Source organism: Pogona vitticeps, chromosome 2 (genome assembly GCF_051106095.1).
Source record: "Pogona vitticeps strain Pit_001003342236 chromosome 2, PviZW2.1, whole genome shotgun sequence".
NCBI lineage: Eukaryota > Metazoa > Chordata > Lepidosauria > Squamata > Agamidae > Pogona > Pogona vitticeps.
This window is the reverse complement of record NC_135784.1, coordinates 277145501-277164945: the sequence shown is the minus strand read 5'-3', so window position 1 is coordinate 277164945 and position 19445 is coordinate 277145501. Positions and strand designations below refer to the sequence as shown.

The 19445-nt window shown below is 44.7% G+C and overlaps 1 protein-coding gene across 1 annotated transcript in view; it reads left to right on the top strand.

Moving 5' to 3' along the window:
• The window catches only part of ANKRD31 (ankyrin repeat domain 31), an 86319-nt gene that overhangs the window by 4925 nt on the left and 61949 nt on the right, over window positions 1-19445 (top strand). Inside the window, 3 exon segments of the mRNA XM_078384523.1 lie at window positions 1294-1370; window positions 13149-13228; window positions 16981-17027. Coding sequence (XP_078240649.1) covers window positions 1294-1370; window positions 13149-13228; window positions 16981-17027 — 204 coding nt within the window.

The following is a 19445-nucleotide window of genomic DNA, read 5'->3' as shown; positions in this document are numbered from 1 at the left end:
CTTTAATTATAGTTATTACATGTGGGAAGTCTAACAAGACGTTGGGTTGTGAAGTTACCTTGTTTATTGCCAGTTGTGTCCTCTTCTGTAATCTTCCACTCCTCTGTACCTCAGCTTTTTGTTTCTCCATCCCCTTTCAGTCAGCACTCAGTGGCTTCTAAGCATACTCGGCTGTTTTGGTTATTTTATACCACTAGAATTTTAACTCTCCAGGTGTTTTGGTCTTTCTGCCAATCTTTGCTTCTTCTAATCAAGCTGATTAAGTATCCCTCTTTTAAACATCCTTTTGGTTAGCAAACCAGTGGTACTCAGCCTGAACATGGAAAGCAGAAGTTAAATGGAAGCAAAATGGCTAAAATAACATGCATTATTTTACACTAATAGTTATTCTTGCATTTTTATGAATAAATGGAAATGACCTCATAATTAATGTTGCAATTTGCCTAGTAGCAGAGACTGTTGAAGTTGGATTTTAGATTATGTGGATTTGTATTCAAAGAAGGGTAAGCAAAGTTCCATTTGTGCAATAAAACTTTTCTCCTCATTCTTCCTGTTGCAGTTGGGGCCTTTTGAACTTGAAGTGAAAGCAAAAGCAAAGGGTGCTGCTTATATACCAAAAGCAAAAAGCACTCTGAGAGAGTTATCATTTAATTATGCAGACTACACAGAGAAGCTGTGGTTGGGGAGCCTCTGGAATGGGATGGGGTGGCAGTTACAGCTGGATAAGAACAGTGTTGCCCCGCTTGACGATTACCCCACTCCACGACGAACCCGCTTTACAATGAGTTTTTTGCAATCACAAAACGATGTTTAAATGGGGAAAATCTGCTTTACGATGATCGGTTCCCTGCTTCGGGAACCGATTCTTCGCATTACGATGGTTTTAGAACAGCTGATTGGCAGGTCACAAAATGGCCGCCCGCTGTGCAAAATGGCTCCCCGCTGTGTTAAGGACGGATTCCTTGCTATACAGGTACCGGAAAATGGCCGCCCTATGGAGGATCTTCGCTGGGCGACGAGGTATTTCGCCCATTAGAACACATTAACGGGTTTTTAACGCATTCTACTGTAATGGATTTTTTACTTTCGCTTGACGACGATTTCGTTGTACAGTGATTTTGCTGGAATGGATTATCGTCGTCAAGCGAGGCACCACTGTACTGACAAATATTTCAGAACTCTTCTGTGTGAATGAAAATGCCTTATTGTGGTAGAACTTTGCTGGATATTTGTTGTACATAGTAATGACACTCTCAGCTGAAGGCAAGACTAAGATGTAATTTATATTTTCAGCTTATCTTTATATGGTAAAGATACAACATTCACAGAAGAAAATAACACTAATAAAGAAATACGGAATATAAATGGAGGTAAGAGTGTTTTTATTCTTTAGTTTTTATCTTTAAAATTTTAATTATAATCATTTTCCAGATATTCATATAAACACCAATTTTATGTTTTAAAATAAAATAAAACTTGGTTCCTAGAAGGGAATAACTTTTGTTCTGCTTAAGTACTGTGAGCCTGCTTTGAATAGTTAATGAAGCAGATTTTAAAAAACCTCAATTACTTGAGTGATTACTGATGCCCTGCCACCTCCATTTCCAATACTGCTACATAATGGTCTTATAATGGCAAATTATGTCTCTTAGTACCTATAGTAAATTGACTGGAATAGGCCCATTGAATGAATAAGGTTTTAGTGAGTCAGCCCCTCTTTTAAATTCTGCTGATTCAAATAACTGTGTGTGATTGGGTTCTGTGTTTTTGGGCAACTCCTCACTTTCAGCGGGAAATAAAAGGGGAGATGTCTTAACTTTTAAACTGTCATTTTTATTGTCACTTGTCTCCTCCAGCCCATTATTCATAGGGTCAAAGATTTTTAACTCTGGCAACAAGCCACAACTGACAGAACTAAAACTCTTCTAATACCCCCACAGACTCAAATGGGGGGGGGGTGGGGGGGTTCTCCCATGCCATTCCCAGTATTCTGGCCTTTGGGGAGGAATACTCCTCAGGGCACAGATCGTCCCACAACATGCGTGTCTAACCCAACCTCACTTGTCTGGTCTGTCGTAAAAACGATTGTGGGCAATCTCGACTTCTCTTTGTAATTCAGGTTCGTGTGGCGCCACAATCACAATCCGTTCCTTAGTTAGGAACTGGGTCAGCTTCTCTTCCCTCGGGTTAGGTTCAGGCAACAGCCCTCCCATTTTTAAGTTTGGAAAGTTTCTCAGGAGTCCTTGAGTCCTTACATACTCAACTTCTCCTCGGTTCTGCCCTCTTTTTCTCATAATCCGCCAACACTGAACTGAACCAGCACACCCCCTCCTCGCTTATATCCTCCTCCCACACTGTCACCTCTTGCTCCGCCTTCTCCTTTGATTCAACTTCTCCCGCCTTTTCCGTAACTGTCACTTCTTTAGTCTCCTGCTCTTCCTCACTCTTCCCATCTTTTCCTCCTTCTCTGGCCTCTATCACTATCGATGGCTCAATCTCACTTGCTCCTCCTTCACATTGTGACTTACTTTAGTGTAGTAAATTGCAGTTAGAGTAGGCCCATTTGAATTATTGGGGCTTATAAAGGAGTTTACAGTACTCACCAAATCCCCATTGATTTAATGGGCCTACTCTAGGAGGTGTGTGGAGTCACTTATGGGGATGCTTAGAACAGCTTTGTGTCTTTGATAGAGAAAACACAAATTAAAAAATAATAATAAGGAAGAAATTGTAGAATTAGTAACCTCTTCCATTCCCTATTTTCTAAATTTAACCTGTGAACTGCCTCCTTGTGATTTTATAACTTTTGCTAATTATAACCAAATAAATAAAACACAGTGTCATCTAGAAGTTTACATATGATGAGATTGGAGTAGCTTTCCTTTGATCTGTAGGTTAGTAAACCATCCCTATTCTGTGAATTTTTACCCCAAAGTAAGTTCTGCTAAGTAACATGACAGTAAGCCCCATTGCCTGCAGTGAGATTAATTTCATGAATATGCATATAATGCTTCAACCAAAGTATAGAATGCATTCTATACTGTGAGTATTCAGAGTTACTGTCCATTCAAACTCATCAAGAGGGAAGGTGCATACACTGACTGCCAATAAATTTCAGGTCTGAATTCAAGGTGCTAGTGATTTTCATTGTCCAAACCAGTTAGGTCTTTGGTACAGTGGACCCTTGACCTATGGAATTAATCTGTATTGGAAAGGTGGCTGCAGGTCGGAAAGTCCGTAGGTCGAGGGTCCATTTCCCATAGGAATGCATTGAAAACCTGTACAGTGGGGTCTCGACTTACGAACGGCTCGACATACGAACATTTCGAGTTACGAACCGCTCTCATAGGAATATATGGACTCGACTTACGAACTTAGATTCAAATTACGAACTCTTTTTTCCCTTTTTTTAAAAGCTAAGTCATCTTAGGTTAAAAGGAAAAAAGAAAAAAATATATCCCCCTCTAGTGGCAGAAGGTGGAATAGCAGCTTCCCATTAGTTTCTATGGACGAAAAGAGCAGATACGGATTAAATGGTTTTCAATGCATTCCTATGGGAAATGCAGATTTGATTTAAGAACTTTTCGACCTGAGAGCTGCCTTCCAATACGGATTAAGTTCGTAAGTCGAGACCCCACTGTAATCCGCAACCGGCCCAAGGAACCCCCTCCACAAAAAATTAAAATAAAGACACCTTACTTTTCTGAAGCCTTCCAGGGGTCCCCTGCCGCTGCCATCGCTGCTGCCTGAGGGCTTCGCTGCCACTGCTGGAGGCCTCTCGGAGGTCCCCCGCCCCTGGGGTGTAGACCGGGTCTACCGGGGGAAGCCCTCCCCTGGTAGGCCCGGTCCACCCTGGGAAAGCCTGTGTTGGTGGGGGAGAACCTCCGGAGGCCTTCCCCGCCGCCATGGGAGGCCTCTCGGAGGTGCCCCCCACCGCCGATTGTGCTTCGGAGGCACGATCGGCAGCGAGGGGGACCTCCGGATGCCTTCCCTGCTGCCATGGCAGCAGAGAAGCCCTGAAAGGCATCCGGAGGCACGATCGGCAGCCTACGGACTAGAAGGGGAGGCGGGGAAAGCGCCAAATTTGAATTTGGCGCTTTCCCCGCCTCCCCCTTCTGGTCCGTAGGTCGATTCTCCAGCCACAAATCAATTGGAAATCCTGCAGCCGGAGAAGTCCGTACCTCAAAAAGTACGCACATTGAGCTGTGCGTACGTCGAGGGTCCGCTGTATATGAGGGAGCATCTCCCTATTATTCTTTTCAGATCATCAGTATCTGCTGGGGGACACTCTGTCTTGTCACTGAAAATTATACATTATGTTGTGATGCAAGAGAATGCTTTCTCAGCTGTCATAGCGTGGTTGTGGAATGGCTTCCCCTTGGAGGCCTGACTGGTGTTGATACTGTCTTAATTTTAGTGGCAAGTTAAAACCTGGGTATTTATGCCAGCATTTGGAAACTACTGTATGTTTTTTCTCTAATCTTTTAGTGTATTTTGTTCAGATTTTTGAATTATTTTAAAGGCTCAAATCCTCTTGATGGTTGCATAAAGTTTGTGTAACCTGCTGAAGCTAGTTGCAGCTAATTGATGATGCTGGAGTGCATCTTGGTTGCACAGTTGGCCATGTGATCAGGTACACTAGTGCGACACCCTTATTAGTTGCAGTTACCTGCAGCAAATTATGCAAACCTTCACTAACATCAAGAGCATGCTGTCTAAAGTGTTTAAAAATATTTGGAATATTTTATATTTTTGATTGTACCTCATCTTGAAATCTGTTGAGCTGGAAATACTTTGTCTGTTAAATTATTGAACATAGAACAAACAAACAAACAAAAAATTTTGAGAAGCTTTTACTGCCTTCAGTCTAAATATACTTTTCTGCTCCAGGGCAGAAAAGGTTATGAGAATTTGAAGCAGAAAGAGTGTGTGTGTGTGTGTGTGTGTGTGTGTGTGTGTGTGTGTGTGTGTGTGTGTGTGTGTGTGTGTGTGTGTGTGTGTGTGTGTGTGTGTGTGTGTGTGCGCGCGCACGCGCCACCTTGAACACTTATGAATAATTAGTAAGGCAATGAATAAATAGAAACCTAAGGTCAGAGATTCAAAAATATAAAAAATGCAAGTGGACTATGTGAAGTCTGATGGTTGGGACAAGATTGATATCTGAACCTGTGTGCATTACCTTGGTACACAGTCTGCAGTTTCAGTTTTACAGCTGGTGTCACCTGTAGCTGAAGGATGCACCATGAGATCTTTCTACATATGTTTAACTTTGCCCCAACATAACTATTGCCTTATGCTTTTTGGGGGAGAAGATTTCCCAATAATAATCTTCTGAAAGCTTTCTAAATTACATATGACACACCTTGGGTTTCTTTGTATGTGCAATGTTAGAGCTAATAATTAATGGAAATCAATGTACTCTTTGTTAGCTTCACTTTTTCAGTGCCTAGATGTTTCAATACTGAATTGCATAATTGTTAGTTTACTTCTGGGACTCAACAATCACGTGGACTATTTGAATTGTTTCTTTTTCTTTTTAATATCAATATATTTGTATGTATATCATGTGATACATATACCGCTAGGCCTCTTTACTTGGTTGTTAGTTCAATCAGTACATTTCTTATTATTTATACCAGTTCTGTAGGCTACATGTGTCATCTCATATACATCTATTCATTTTCTGCCCTGTTTCTGGGTCCTTGCTGCCCTAAATTTTCTTTTTTTAAAAAAACCTAAGTGATATATTGCTCTTGGTGGTATATCACTTATCTTGTGGTGCAGTTGTTAAACTGCTATACTGCAGCCAAAACTGCTCACAACCCAGAGTTTTATCCCAGGTAAGACTCAGCCTTCTATCCTTCCAAGGTCAGTAAAATGAGTACCCAGCTCGCAGGGGTGGGGTGGGGGCAATGTGTAGCCTGCATAAATAACTTGTAAACAGCCCAGAGAGAGCTTTCAGTGCTATGGGGCGGTATATACTGTAGGCAACATACTTTGCTTTGCTTTTTTTGCTTTTCCAGCTGTTAGTAACTTCCAGCTGTTAGTCAGTGTGCCATCTGGTGGGATATGTCACCTGCAGCCCTCCCTCCTTTAACCTGAGTGCCAAGGGAGGGGAGGGAAAGGCTGCTTCCTTCTGAGCAATGTACTGTAGTTTGTGTTGTTGTTGCTGCTGCTAGAACTTTTCACAGATAGTAAACCATATGTCACTCAGCATTTTAAAATTTTTTAAGAAGGCTACAACCTCAGCAGCCATAGCACCCAAACCTCCTCCCCTGTTTGTAAAGTAAATAAATCAGCAGCAACATTGACACTCACTGAAACAATAAGGATAGAAGTGATAGAGGGATCAGATCATTTTTAAAATGCCATGTCGGCGAGGTGGAAAAAAACCCAGTTGACTAGCGAAATAAATCGATGTCAGATGTGTGTCATGTGAATGGACATTTATAAAACAATTTTTAAAATGGCAGAATTAAAAATATAACTGAGATTCTTTTGGCACAAGTGGCTACACCTCAAAACAACCAATTTGTCATGTAGGTCAGTTATGCTGCACTAGTTACCAATGTAATTCCAGTGCAAATTCAAACGTGATATATAAAATCCTAAATGGCTTAAGACCTTGATATTTGAGGTAGTGCCGATTTTTTGTGCATCTTCCCCAGTATTAAGATTTGCTAAAGAACTTCTACTCTGTGTTCTGTCACTATGAATTGTCCATAGAGAGTGGAGCAGATCCTTCTTGGTTCCAGTACTTTGATTATGGAAGGCACTTCCCTAGCTGTCTGATTGGCACTGATGTGGGTTTCACTGAGGTGCCAATTTGAGACCTGACTCTTTAGCCGACTTGGAGATTTAATTAATGGATTGAGAGATCTACACATGTGCTTGCCGTAGAGCAAGTCCCACTGAAAATGGGTTTTACATCTAAGTAGACATGTATAATACTATACAGTGAAACAAGAATTTTTAAAGGGCTGGACTTTTACCAGTAGTGTTATAAAAATATATGCACAGTGTGAGGCCCCCAAAGTGGAGGCCTTAGTGGGAGTGCCGTCGCTCTCAAAGAGAACCCTACACACCCAGACATCCCCACCTCCATCCCCAACGTGTCGGGAAGAGAAAGGCGTGGAGACCCCTGATTGGGAACAAGTGGTCGCCGAACCCCTTACCTTGGATAAGGGGGTAGATACCCAAGACCTGGAGGCGACGCTGAAAGGGTTAACCTTTTCCCCGGGACCCAGGAAGTCTTTGGCGGGAAGAGGGAGGGAGGAGATTGAGGCGGCGGCGGGAGATATAAGGGAGAAGCCAAGAGAGATACTGGGGGGATGGGAGTGGATCTGGATGGAAGATCCTTGGACCCACAAGTGGGAGCAGGTCTGAGTCCCCCATGAGGAGGCCGAGAAACGCCGTCAACTTGGACTAAAGCCTCGCCCGTCATACTGGGGTGAGACTGAGGCAAAGGAGTGGAGGAGGAAGCTCCGAGAGGAAAGAGAAGCCGTGGCACGGGAACTAGAACATAAGAAGCAATGGCATATAGCCGAGTTGAGGAAGCTGGGGGGTTACCCGGCCCCTGGGGAGTTGATGGTGGAGGCGGGTCGTCCTGGGGCGAGTGGAGCGGGGACGAAGAGACTATTCCGTTGATCTCACTGGAAGAAGAATTGGACCCTGGGCAAGGGACTGTGCCGATATTAACAGGACCTTGGAACCTAGAGATAACCAACCCTTTTGTAAATAGTTTATGGACCCCGTTAAAACCAAGTAACGTGTTGCAAGAATCTCTGAACCCCTTCTTAGGAGTAAACCCTGTTGGAGTTGATGTTGCAATAAATACGGAACCTTTTGATTTACCTCAACCGACTCGTCCTTTATTTGGAGAACAAACAGCCCTGAAAACTGAACCCTCACATATTGGCGCCCAACGCGGGGGGCTGTCACAACCCCAAAACGACAAGGACGGTTGGATAAGGCACATAACCGAGGGGCAAGAATCCCTGATGAGGCAGTTGGCAGATCAACAGAAGCTGATTATAGAACAATTAGGACGAACGCAACTAGGTATGTCCCCCCAACCGGCACCAACGGAAGGGAGAAACCCCATTGCAACGCGCCCACCAATTAAGCTACAAAAGATGGGCCCCCAGGACGATCCGGCGGCATTTTTGAACACGTTCGAAAGAGTAGCGACATCGGCACAATGGCCGAAAGAGCAATGGGCACTAATTATAACCCCATACCTGACGGGGTTGCCTCAGGAGATAGTGGACACGCTGGACCCAGAGGAAGCAGGAGACTATGAGAAGGTGAAAACTGCGATACTGAACACGTTGAACTTGAATGAAGAAGCTTACCACAAGCGCTTTAGAGAATTGCGGTTGAAGCCGGGCACCCATCCCTGAACCATAGCCCAAAGGATGAGGGTGAATGCTACGAGATGGGTACAGCCGAAGGGGAAAATGGCAGAACAGGTGCTTGAGTTAATGATATTGGAACAGTTGATTTTGACATTGAGTACAGGACCCAGGAATTGGGTGGTGAAACATAAACCCACCTCAGTAGAGGGCGCTGTTACCCTCCTGGAGGACTATCTAGGAGCTGAGGACCCATGGTTGAACCGCCCCTCCGCAGGGGGAAAGAAACCCCGTGGCAGAGAGAGAGTGGCAGAGATGGCGAACGCAGGAGCTGCACGAGGAAACCAGGCCGTAGTCCCTAAGAAGCAAGGCCCCGACAGGATCGAGTTTGTTAACCCGACCAGGTCGAGGATTCCCCGCCCGACGATCATGACGGACCCAGCAAAGAGCAAGCTGGCTCCGACCTGGAACCAGGGAAAGGAGAAGATGGCGGCCTGTTTCGGGTGTGGCCAGTTCGGCCACATAAAGAAATTCTGCCCAGCGGAGGAGTGCGCATGGACAAATATATATGCGAACATGGCCAAGGTGGGTGACCAACATCATCCCGGGTGGGTCATAATGGCCGAGGTCAATGGACGGAGAAAACGGGCCCTAATAGACACGGGATGCACACGGTCACTGGTGAGGGAGTTAGAGGGCCCTCGTCTAGGAGAGACTGTAGTGGTAAAATGCATCCACGGGGATGCATAGGAATACGAAACCGCCCGGGCGGATGTTACCATCGGAACCCAGAAAGAAGTGCTGGAGGTGGGAGTGGTCCCAGGCTTGTCCAGAGAGATGTTGCTGGGCAGAGATTGGCCAGGCCTAGAGGATCTAGCCCGCAAAGTAGAAGATGGATACCTTAGCGAAAAGGACAGGGGAGAGGGGGAATGCGAAGTGTTGCAGCTATCCCGAGATCAATTAAGGGGACTGCAACAAGACGACCCTTCCCTAGGACCCTGGTTACAAAAGGCCACAATGGGGGGTGAAATCCCTACCAATGGAGAAGGGTTCGAATTGCGTCAGGGTTTGTTATACCGTGTGTACAAGAAAGAACACAGCGAAGAAGCCGCCTTGGTGGTCCCCGAACATCTAAGGGGCTGGGTAATGCATTGGGCTCATGACCTGCCGGTAGCTGGACATCTGGCCATGCAGAAAACCCTGGCAAGAATTCGACAGAGATTTTCCTGGCCTAACATGGTGAAGCAAGTAGAGGAATACTGCAAATCATGCCCTGAGTGCCAGTTGACACAACCCAAGGCTGGCCCAGGGGCAGGGTTGGTGCCTATGCCCTTAGTTGACAGACCATTCGACAGAATTGCCATGGACATAGTGGGCCCCTTGACCAAATCCGAAGGTGGCCACCAGTACATACTGGTAATCATTGACTATGCGACCCGGTACCCCGAGGCTATTCCCCTGAGGTCAACTACGGCCAGAGTGCTGGCGAAAGAGTTTTTGGGAGTTTTTTCCAGGGTGGGGGTTCCCTCGGGAGGTGTTAACGGACCAGGGGTCCAATTTTATGAGTGCAACGTTCAAACAAATGTGGGATATGTTGGGAGTCAAACCCCTACGAACCTCCATTTATCACCCGCAAGCCAATGGCTTGGTAGAACGGTTCAATCGCACGTTAAAGGGGATGTTGAGGAAGGTGTCACTGGAACACCCCAAAAAATGGCATGTGTTTGTAAATCCTTTGATGTTTGCTGTGCGGGAAGCCCCCCAATCCTCGACGGGCTTCTCGCCGTTCGAATTATTGTATGGGCGACAGCCCAGGGGTATTTTGGACCTGGTAAGGGAAAAATGGGAGGAAGGAGAGGATGCATCACGGTCTGCCTTGCAGCAAATAGTAGAGATGAGGAACAATCTGAAGGTAGCGTGGGAGGTGGCTCGCGACAATTTGACCTTAGCCCAAGGGAAACAAAAGGAGCGGTATGATAAAAGGGTCAAGCCACGGGAATTTGAAAGGGGGTAGAAAGTGCTAGTGTTATTACCCACCGAAACCTCTAAGTTTCTTGCAAAATGGCACGGACCATACGAGGTAACCCGAAAGGTTAGTGAAGTGGATTACGAAGTAGAGACCCCAGATAGGAAAAAGAAACTACAGGTCTTCCATGTAAACCTACTAAAAGCCTGGGTAGACCGTGAATGCTTCTTCGATGGGGAAGCAGATGATGAGTTGGGACCAGAGGTGGATGAAATGGAGAAGGAAGAAGACATTATGGTGGGAAAGGTGCTTACCCAAACCCAGAGGGGGCAAGCTCTCTCCTTAAAAGAGGAGTTTCCCCAAGTGTTTTCAAAGATCCCCGGTCAAACTTCACTGGTGGAACATGCAATAGAAACGGCACCAGGTGTCGTGGTTAGGGAGAGTGGGAGAACCTGGCCTCACCATGTGGTATCAATTATGGAAAAGGAGGTAGATGAAATGTTACGTATTGGAGTTATAGAGCCAGCTAAGGGACCGTGGAGAAGTTTCCCAGTGATAGTGCCCAAACCTGACGGCTCCTTGAGGTTCTGTGTGGATTTTCGGAAGGTGAACTCGGTTTCGAAGTTTGATGCATACCCTATGCCCAAGGTAGGGGATCTCCTAGACAAGCTGGGAAGTGCACGGTATTTGAGTTCAATTGATTTGACGAAGGGGTACTGGCAAATCCCTGTGAGACCCCAGGATAGAGAAAAGACGGCTTTTTGTACCCCAAAGGGGCTCTTCCAATTTGTAAAAATGCCTTTTGGGCTCCATGGGGCCGCGGCGACCTTCCAAAGGCTCATGGACAGGTTATTAGAATCTCAGAGGGATTGGGCGGCCGCTTACATTGATGACATCATTGTGTTTAGCTCTAGCTGGGAGGAGCATCTCTCACACCTGAGGAAGGTGTTGAGAGAGCTACAAAAAGCGGGATTAACTATGAACCCCAAGAAGTGTAGAATAGGCTTAGACAAAGTGGAGTACCTTGGGTTTAAGGTAGGGCAAGGGGAAATTCAGCCTCAAGAAGAGAAAGTCACCAAGATATCAAATTGGTACCGCCCTAGGACTAAAAGAGAAGTGCAGCAATTTTTAGAATTAATTGGATATTATTGTCAATTCATTCCTCAGTTTGCATCAATTGCAGCTCCGCTCATGGACCTCACGAGAAAGAGAGCTCCTGTAAAGGTTAGGTGGGCAGAGTCCCATGAGAGGGCGTTTGAGACCCTAAAGGGAATCATTTGCGAGTTACCCATCCGGTTCTCGCCAGATTTCAATCTTCCTTTTGTGTTATTTACCGATGCCTCAGACCGCGGGTTAGGTGCTATTTTATCTCAAGTCAGGGAGGGGGCTGAGTATCCTATATTATATTTAAGTAGGAAGCTCAAACCAAGGGAAGAGAAATATGCCGTGATAGAAAAAGAAGCCTTGGCAATCAGATGGGCAACCCATGCTTTAAGGTATTATTTACAAGGTGCCCCATTCACATTGATAATGGATCATGCCCCCCTGCAATGGTTGAACCATATGAAGGAAACTAACCCCCGACTAACCCGCTGGTACTTGGCTTTACAGCCTTTCTCCTTTCATGTAAAGTACCGTAAGGGTCTCGAGCATGCTAATGTCGATTATTTCTCCCGGCAGGGTCCGTGGGCGCGGAGCGAGGAGGAGCGAGCGGCACTCTTGGATGGGGGGGTATGTGAGGCCCCCAAAGTGGAGGCCTTAGTGGGAGTGCCGTCGCTCTCAAAGAGAACCCTACACACCCAGACATCCCCACCTCCGTCCCCAACGTGTCGGGAAGAGAAAGGCGTGGAGACCCCTGATTGGGAACAAGTGGTCGCCGAACCCCTTACCTTGGATAAGGGGGTAGATACGCGAGATTTGGAGGCGACTATGAAAGGGTTAACCCTTACCCCGGGACCCGGGGAATCTTTGGCGGGAAGAAGGAGGGAGGAGATTGAGGCAGCAGTGGGAGATATAAGAGGGAAGCCGGCGGAGATACCGGGGGGATGGGAGTGGATCTGGATGGAGGATCCCTGGACCCACAAGTGGGAGCAGGTCCGAGTCCCCCATGAGGAGGCGGAGAAACGCCGCCAGCTTGGGCTGAAACCTCGCCCTTCGTATTGGGGTGAGACCGAGGCCAAAGAGTGGAGGAGGAAGCTCCGGGAAGAAAGGGAAGCGGTAGCCAAAGAGCTAGAACGGAAGAAGCAATGGCATATAGCCGAATTGAGGAAGCTGGGGGGTTACCCGGCCCCTGGGGAGTCGAAGGAGGAGACGAGTCGTCCTGGGGTGAGTGGAGCGGGGATGAAGAGACTTTGCCGTTGATATCCCTGGACGAAGAACTGGACCCTGGGCAGGGGACTGTGCCATTATTAACAGGACCTTGGAACCCAGAGACAACCAATCCTTTTATAAATGGTTTATGGACCCCGTTAAAACCGAGCAATATGTTGCAAGAATCTTTGAACCCCTTTTTGGGGGTGAACCCTGTTGGAGATGTTGCAATAAATACTGAACCCTTTGATTTACCTCAGCCGACTCATCCTTTATTTGGAGAACAAACAGCCCCGAAAACTGAACCCTCACACACAGAAATTAAAGCAGCCCTATCTATTCTGTTCTATTCTTTCCTCTGCTTTATTATAATTTCAAAATAAGGTTTACAGAGGTTAATTTATTCGATTTCCCCCCCAGATGACTTGAATTTTCAATAATATATTTGTTATATATAAACAAAGGCCAGTGAAACTAAGTGTACTTTTTGCACTAATTTTCTTTATTTATGATTGTAGAAAAACTATCTCCAGAGATTCAGTTTATATGTAAGAGTGGTAACCTGCAAATAGGAAAACAAACAAAGCTGATTAATCTGGTAGGTAAATAAATATTAAACACGTTTTGGTAGTAATTCTTAAGTTTAAATCATAACTGAACTGTCTGAGATCATAATAACTTTTAATCACTATCATATTGCAAGCTAAATTATGGCATGTAGGAAACAGCAAAAAGTGAGCACTATGAATTTGCTACAAACACTGAAGGGTACAAATCTACTGCTATGATTAGCTATAGTGTGGGTTAGTGTTCCTTTACTATTAAGTTTTTGTGTTTTTCTTTTTACTCTAAACATCCAATATAGTTCAGATGCAACATTTATTTATTTTATTTTAAATATTTTTATTCTGCCTTTCTCCTTAAAAAGGACCCAAGGCTTACAACAATTAAAAGTACCCCGTTTCCCTGAAAATAAGCCCTAGTATGATTTTTCAGGATGCTGGTAATATAAGCCCTTCCCTAAAAATAAGCCCCAGGTAAGTGAAACCCCACCCTCCACCCTTGTGCAGCAACAAGAAGAAGAAGACATTACTGTATTTGAATAAATATAGATTGTTGTACATGAACAAAAATAAAACATCCCCTGAAAATAAGCCCTAATGTATTTTTTGGAGCAAAAAAATCATAAGACCCTGTATTACTTTCAGAAAAACACGGTATTCAAGCTAATAGTGAGCATACAATACAAAATGAACACAATACCAAAAAACATGTTTTCATTGTTTGTTGTTTAGTCATTTAGTCATGTCCGACTCTTTGTGACCCCATGGACCAGAGCACGCCAGGCCCTCCTGTCTTCCACTGCCTCCTGAAGTTGGGTCAAATTCATGTTGGTCGCTTTGATGACACTGTCCATCTATCTCATCCTCTGACGTCCCCTTCTCCTCTTGCCTTCACACTTTCCCAACATCAGAGTCTTTTCCAGGGAGTCTTCTCATGAGGTGGCCAAAGTATTGGAGCCTCAGTTTCAGGATCTGTCCTTCCAGTGAACACTCAGGGTTAATTTCCCTCAAAATGGATAGATTTGTTCTCCTTGCAGTCCAGGGGACTCTCAAGAGTCTCCTCCAGCACCACCATTCAAAAGCATCAATTCTTTGGCAGTCAGACTTCTTTATGGTCCAGCTCTCACTTCCATACATCAGTACAGGAAAAACCATAGCTTTGACTATGCGCACCTTTGTCGGCAAGGTGATGTCTCTGCTTTTTAACATGCTGTCTAGGTTTCTCATTGCTTTCCTCACAAGAAGCAGGTGTCTTTTAATTTTGTGGCTGCTGTCACCATCTGCAGTGATCATGGAGCCTAGGAAGGTAAACTCTGTCACTGCCTCTATATCTTCCCCTTACAGCCTTGTCATACTCCTCTCCCAATTTTGAACCAATCAGTTGTTCCATATCCAGTTCTAACTGTTGCTTCCTGTCCCACATACGGATTTCTCAGGAGATGGATAATGTGATCAGGCACTCCCATTTCTTTAAGAACTTGCCATAGTTTGCTGGCCCCTGCTCTATATAAAGATGGCAAAGGCTTTTGCGTAGTCAATGAAGCAGGAGTCTCAAACTCAATTTACCTGGGGGCCGCTGGAGGCAGAGTCTGGGTGAGGCTGGGTCGCATCAGATTTTCCGCCAAACAGAGCAAGAGCTCGAGGAAGCTGCCAAGGAGTTTCCATAGCCCAGCTGGGGCTCCGAGGAGGAGGAGGAGGAGGAGGAGGAAGGGCGCGCAAGCCCTCGTCGCCAGCCACGACCCACTCCGGCTCCTTCTTCACTACCAGCAGCAGCAGCAGGACAAAGAAACGGAGAAGGGAGAGAGTACCGGTGACTGCCTAGTGGGGGGGGGGGGAGGAGGGCATGACATAGAATTAAAAAAAACCCTCACAGAATCGCCTTGCCAAAGGAGAAAAGCCCCCATCGGTACCCATAAAATTAAACAGAACGGGGTGGGCCCACCACAGGTGCGCACACGCACACATGCGTGCACATGCACACACACACGCACGCGCACAAACACAAGGAGGTCCGGCAACCTTCCTCTGAGGCCCCCCTCAAAAAAGGCACACTCAGCAGCAGCCACTACCACCACGACAACAGAGGAGCAAACTTTGCGAGGCGAGCCCAGGCAGCCTCCAGAGCTGAAGTGACTGAAGCAGGACGAAGAGGAGGAGGAGGAAGCACCGCTGGGCTGGTGCTGTGGGTGCCAAGACAGAGAGCCAGACAGCCGCTTCCCTAGAAGAGGTGGCAGCCACGGCAGCTGCTGTTGGCGGCTTGGAGGCGCTCTTCGAGGAGGGGCCAGGAGCGATCTCCGCTCTCAGGCATCATGCAGCAGTGGCTCGGGTGCTCGTGGAAAAGGGCCAGCAGCGTGCCTCACTTGCTGGCTTTCTTCCAAGACAGCACCTCTTGCACCCTCCATCTGGAACTGCAGCCTGCCAGCTGGCAGGCTGGCGGGCTGGCTGGCAGGCTGCAGTCCCGGATGGAGGGTGCAAGAGGCGCTGTCTTGGGAGAGAGCTGGCGAGCGAGGCTAGGCTTTTTTTGACTCTTGACAGCAGAGGACACGTGGGCACTTCAGAAGGTGCAGGCAAGGTGGGGGCCATAAACTATCATCCGGCAGGCCGTAAATGGCCCCTGGGCCACATGTTTGAGACCCCTGATGTAGAGCAACAGTTCGTTTTTTCAGATCCTCAGAAAGTTCATTACATGAGGTGTTATGTGGAACTTCCAGTGAACAGTCTGAGAGAGTGAGAGCAATAACACCTGCTCCCCCTTCACACCTGAGACTTGTGACACTAATGGGTCTCATGACACCAGGGAGGGAAAACGACTACTTGGGCCTAACTTGAACATTGTTACTTAGGGGTGTACTCACTTTGTTGCCAGCGGTTTAGACTTTAATGGCTGTGTGTTGTGTTATTTTGAGGGGACAGCACATTTACACTGTTATACAAGCTGTATACTCACTGCTTTACATTGTAGCCAAGTGTCATTTCTTCAGTGTTGTCACACAAAAAGATATACTAAAATATTTATGAAATGTGAGGGCGTGTACTCACTTCTGTGATATACTGTATAAAGAAAATAAGCATATTTATATGTAACTACTGTATAACAGGATAATGTCCACATAATATTGACGATTTACACTGGTGTAAGTATAAATTGTGATGGTGGAATCACACTGATTAACAAGTGGCCACTTACATTCCTGATATGTTTCAATTAAGCAGTTTGGCACACAACCAAGAATGCAAGTGGCCATTTGTTAATTAGCAGCCACTGACCACCATGATTTACACAATTATGCTTAAAATGACAAATATTTTCAGTTGGATTCTGGCTACTGTAATAATGCAGTACTGTTACAATTATGGAACTTGGCTTTGTTTATAATTGTTTATGTGGCTCGGCTACAATACACATACAATAAGTTGCGACTGATTGAATATAATGGCATTTGTGTCTGAGGAATCATGTAGAATGGCATTGCTAATTTTCAAATTATTTTTTGATATAATTAAAGATTTTAGATGGCTTTAGTATGTCACATTCTAATTTATATCTTAGACAATTCTACATTCGTATTCGTGTGGAAGCCTATTACGTACTGATTAAGGTGGTAGAACACTAATTTGACATGCAGTTATGATTAAAAGCATGATGTTTGTGATTCTATGCATGGCTGCTTGACAGTAGGCCACCCTGCATTAAGTGTAACTGATACCCAGTTAAAGGTGCATAGAATTCCTAACCTAATATTTTCAGAGTGATGTTTTTCCTTTTTCTTTTCTTTTCTTTTTGCAGCTGCATCAAGAGATGAATGAAAAGGAAGAATCTCAGTCTCTGCTCCAGTAAGAGTAACATAAACATGAAAATAACATGTGGCTTTTCAAAAAGTAATGTATCTGTACTATATACAGTGGTGCCTCGCTTGACGAGGATAATCTGTTCCAGCAAAATCGCTGTAGAATGAAATTGTCGTCAAGTGAAAGTAAAAAAACCCATTGAAATGCATTGAAAACTGGTTCAATGCATTCCAATGGGCGAAATACCTCAGCGTCCAGCGAAGATCGTCCATAGGGTGGCCATTTTCCGGTGACTGTATAGCGAGGAATCCGTCCTAAAACACAGCAGGGAGCCATTTTGCACAGCGGGGAGCCATTTTGAAAACCTGACAATTAGCTGTTTTGATCGTCGTTAAGCGAAAAATCCGTTCCCGAAGCAGGGAACCGATCGTCGTTAAATGAAAAAAACCCATACAAACATTGTTTTGCTATTGCTATAGGGATCGCAAAATACTCATTGTTAAGCGATTTCCTCATCTAACGAGGTAATTGTCAAGCGGGGCACCACTGTAGTTATAGCTGTTTGATACAACTTGCCCTGTCCTGGTTTCTGAGATTTGAAAGTTGATGAAATACTTAAAATCTAAAGAACTCTAGTGTACTCCCCAAAACTACAGAGAGTCTAGGATCCATCCAGAACTGGAGAGTCTAGGATCTCACCAGACTACAAATCCTAGAATTCTATAAAATGGAACCAGGATAGTGAAAGTCGTATTAAACTGCTATCACTGTGCAGTGCAGAGAAGCATCAGATTTGTTTCCACCTGTATTACAAACCGGAAGTAACATTCAGTTGAGTGGCAAAGTATTGCAGTCAGAACTAGCTTCTTTAATGACATATAAAAAGAGAGTTCATAGCTCATTTTTACCTGAGGTGAAAAACCAGGTGATGTCACATGCATATTTCATGTACAGGTGCCAACTGCTTTCATAATTGAGGCTAAGATCAAATATTAAGCCAAATGTGAATTTCTTCCTTTTGTAATGTTATCCCTTCAGACATGGAAATATTTCAGTGATACATATCTGAGATAGCACAGTTATTTTGTTTGCATATTTGATATCACCCAACTAACTGACTACAAACTATAGAAAGCTAATTTGTCAAATGCAAGCAAATGTTAAAATGTGCAGGGTTTTTCCCCTTAAGAATGTACTACTATTAGATATATAATCACTTTTTTGTTTAGTGAGCACTAAATCTAAAAGAGGTCAGGGTTGCACTATGGAAATAAATCAGGGAGAGAGGGGTTTAAAGTCACATAGTAGTCACATGATTTTGGTAGCAGTATGTGCATCCTCTTGGGGAAACTTAATCCATTGTTAAACTGCTTTGCACACACAGTGCCTGGGCAAAGCGCGTGCACACACATGCACACACATGTGCATGCACACGTGCGCGCACACATGCATAGAAGAGGAGAGACAGATTTAGAGTGTGTGAGTGCTGGTTTTATCCCTTTATAACATTTTTGCACTGTTTAGTCTTTCCTTGACCAACCATACATGAGATATAGAGACGGTTCTGTCAGCATAGCAGCAGTCTGTCTCTTTTCTTGGCATAATATGAGATGTATACTGTTGATCTGCTATACTGAGATTTTTATTTTTGGCTTACATTTTGATTAATATACTTTAAAAATTAGGTTTGAGTTGCTGTGAGTATTTTGTATAGAAAAATTGCAAAAATTATTGTGCATATAAGAATTGTCTTGTTGGATCAGTCCAAAAAGCCTTCTGTCAGTAATGCTCAGCTAAAAAGAGAAGTAAGATATTGCGAGGCCGGCTCGAAGAAAGTGTGTGCTGAAAAATAAATGACTCCCAAAGACAGAAGACTTCGCTTTGTTTTGCTCTTTCAGTTTGCTGGGGAGAGACGGAACTCTCTTTTCTGCTGCTGTAGAACCATTTCCCAACAGTAAGATAATAGCCTAGATAATTCAAGGCTACCATACTTTGAGGTTTGGACATATTATGAGAATATAAGACTCACTGAAAAAAGACAATAATGTTGCAGAAAGTAGAAGACAGTAAGAAGGAAAACCAAACATGAGATAGATAGACTTAATTAGGGTATCCATGACCTTTAGTTTGGAATACCTGAGCAGGAAGTTAATGATAGGATTTTTGGAGGTCAGTAATGCATAGGGTCATCATATGTTGGAGGAAACTTGAGGTACAGAACAACAACAACAGAGTGTGAAGGTATCAGTTACAGAGATTAAAATGAGACGGATATTACCCACTGACACAAAATGTTTTACTCTGAAACTGAAAAACTGTTCAAGCCTGTCAGGCAAAATCCAAAGAAACAAAACAAAATGGATAAAAAATGTGTGGCACCTTAAGGACTAACTGTTACATTTTAATGTAAGCTTTCATGGATACATCCACTTTGTCAGACATAAAGACAAAGTGGACGTGTCC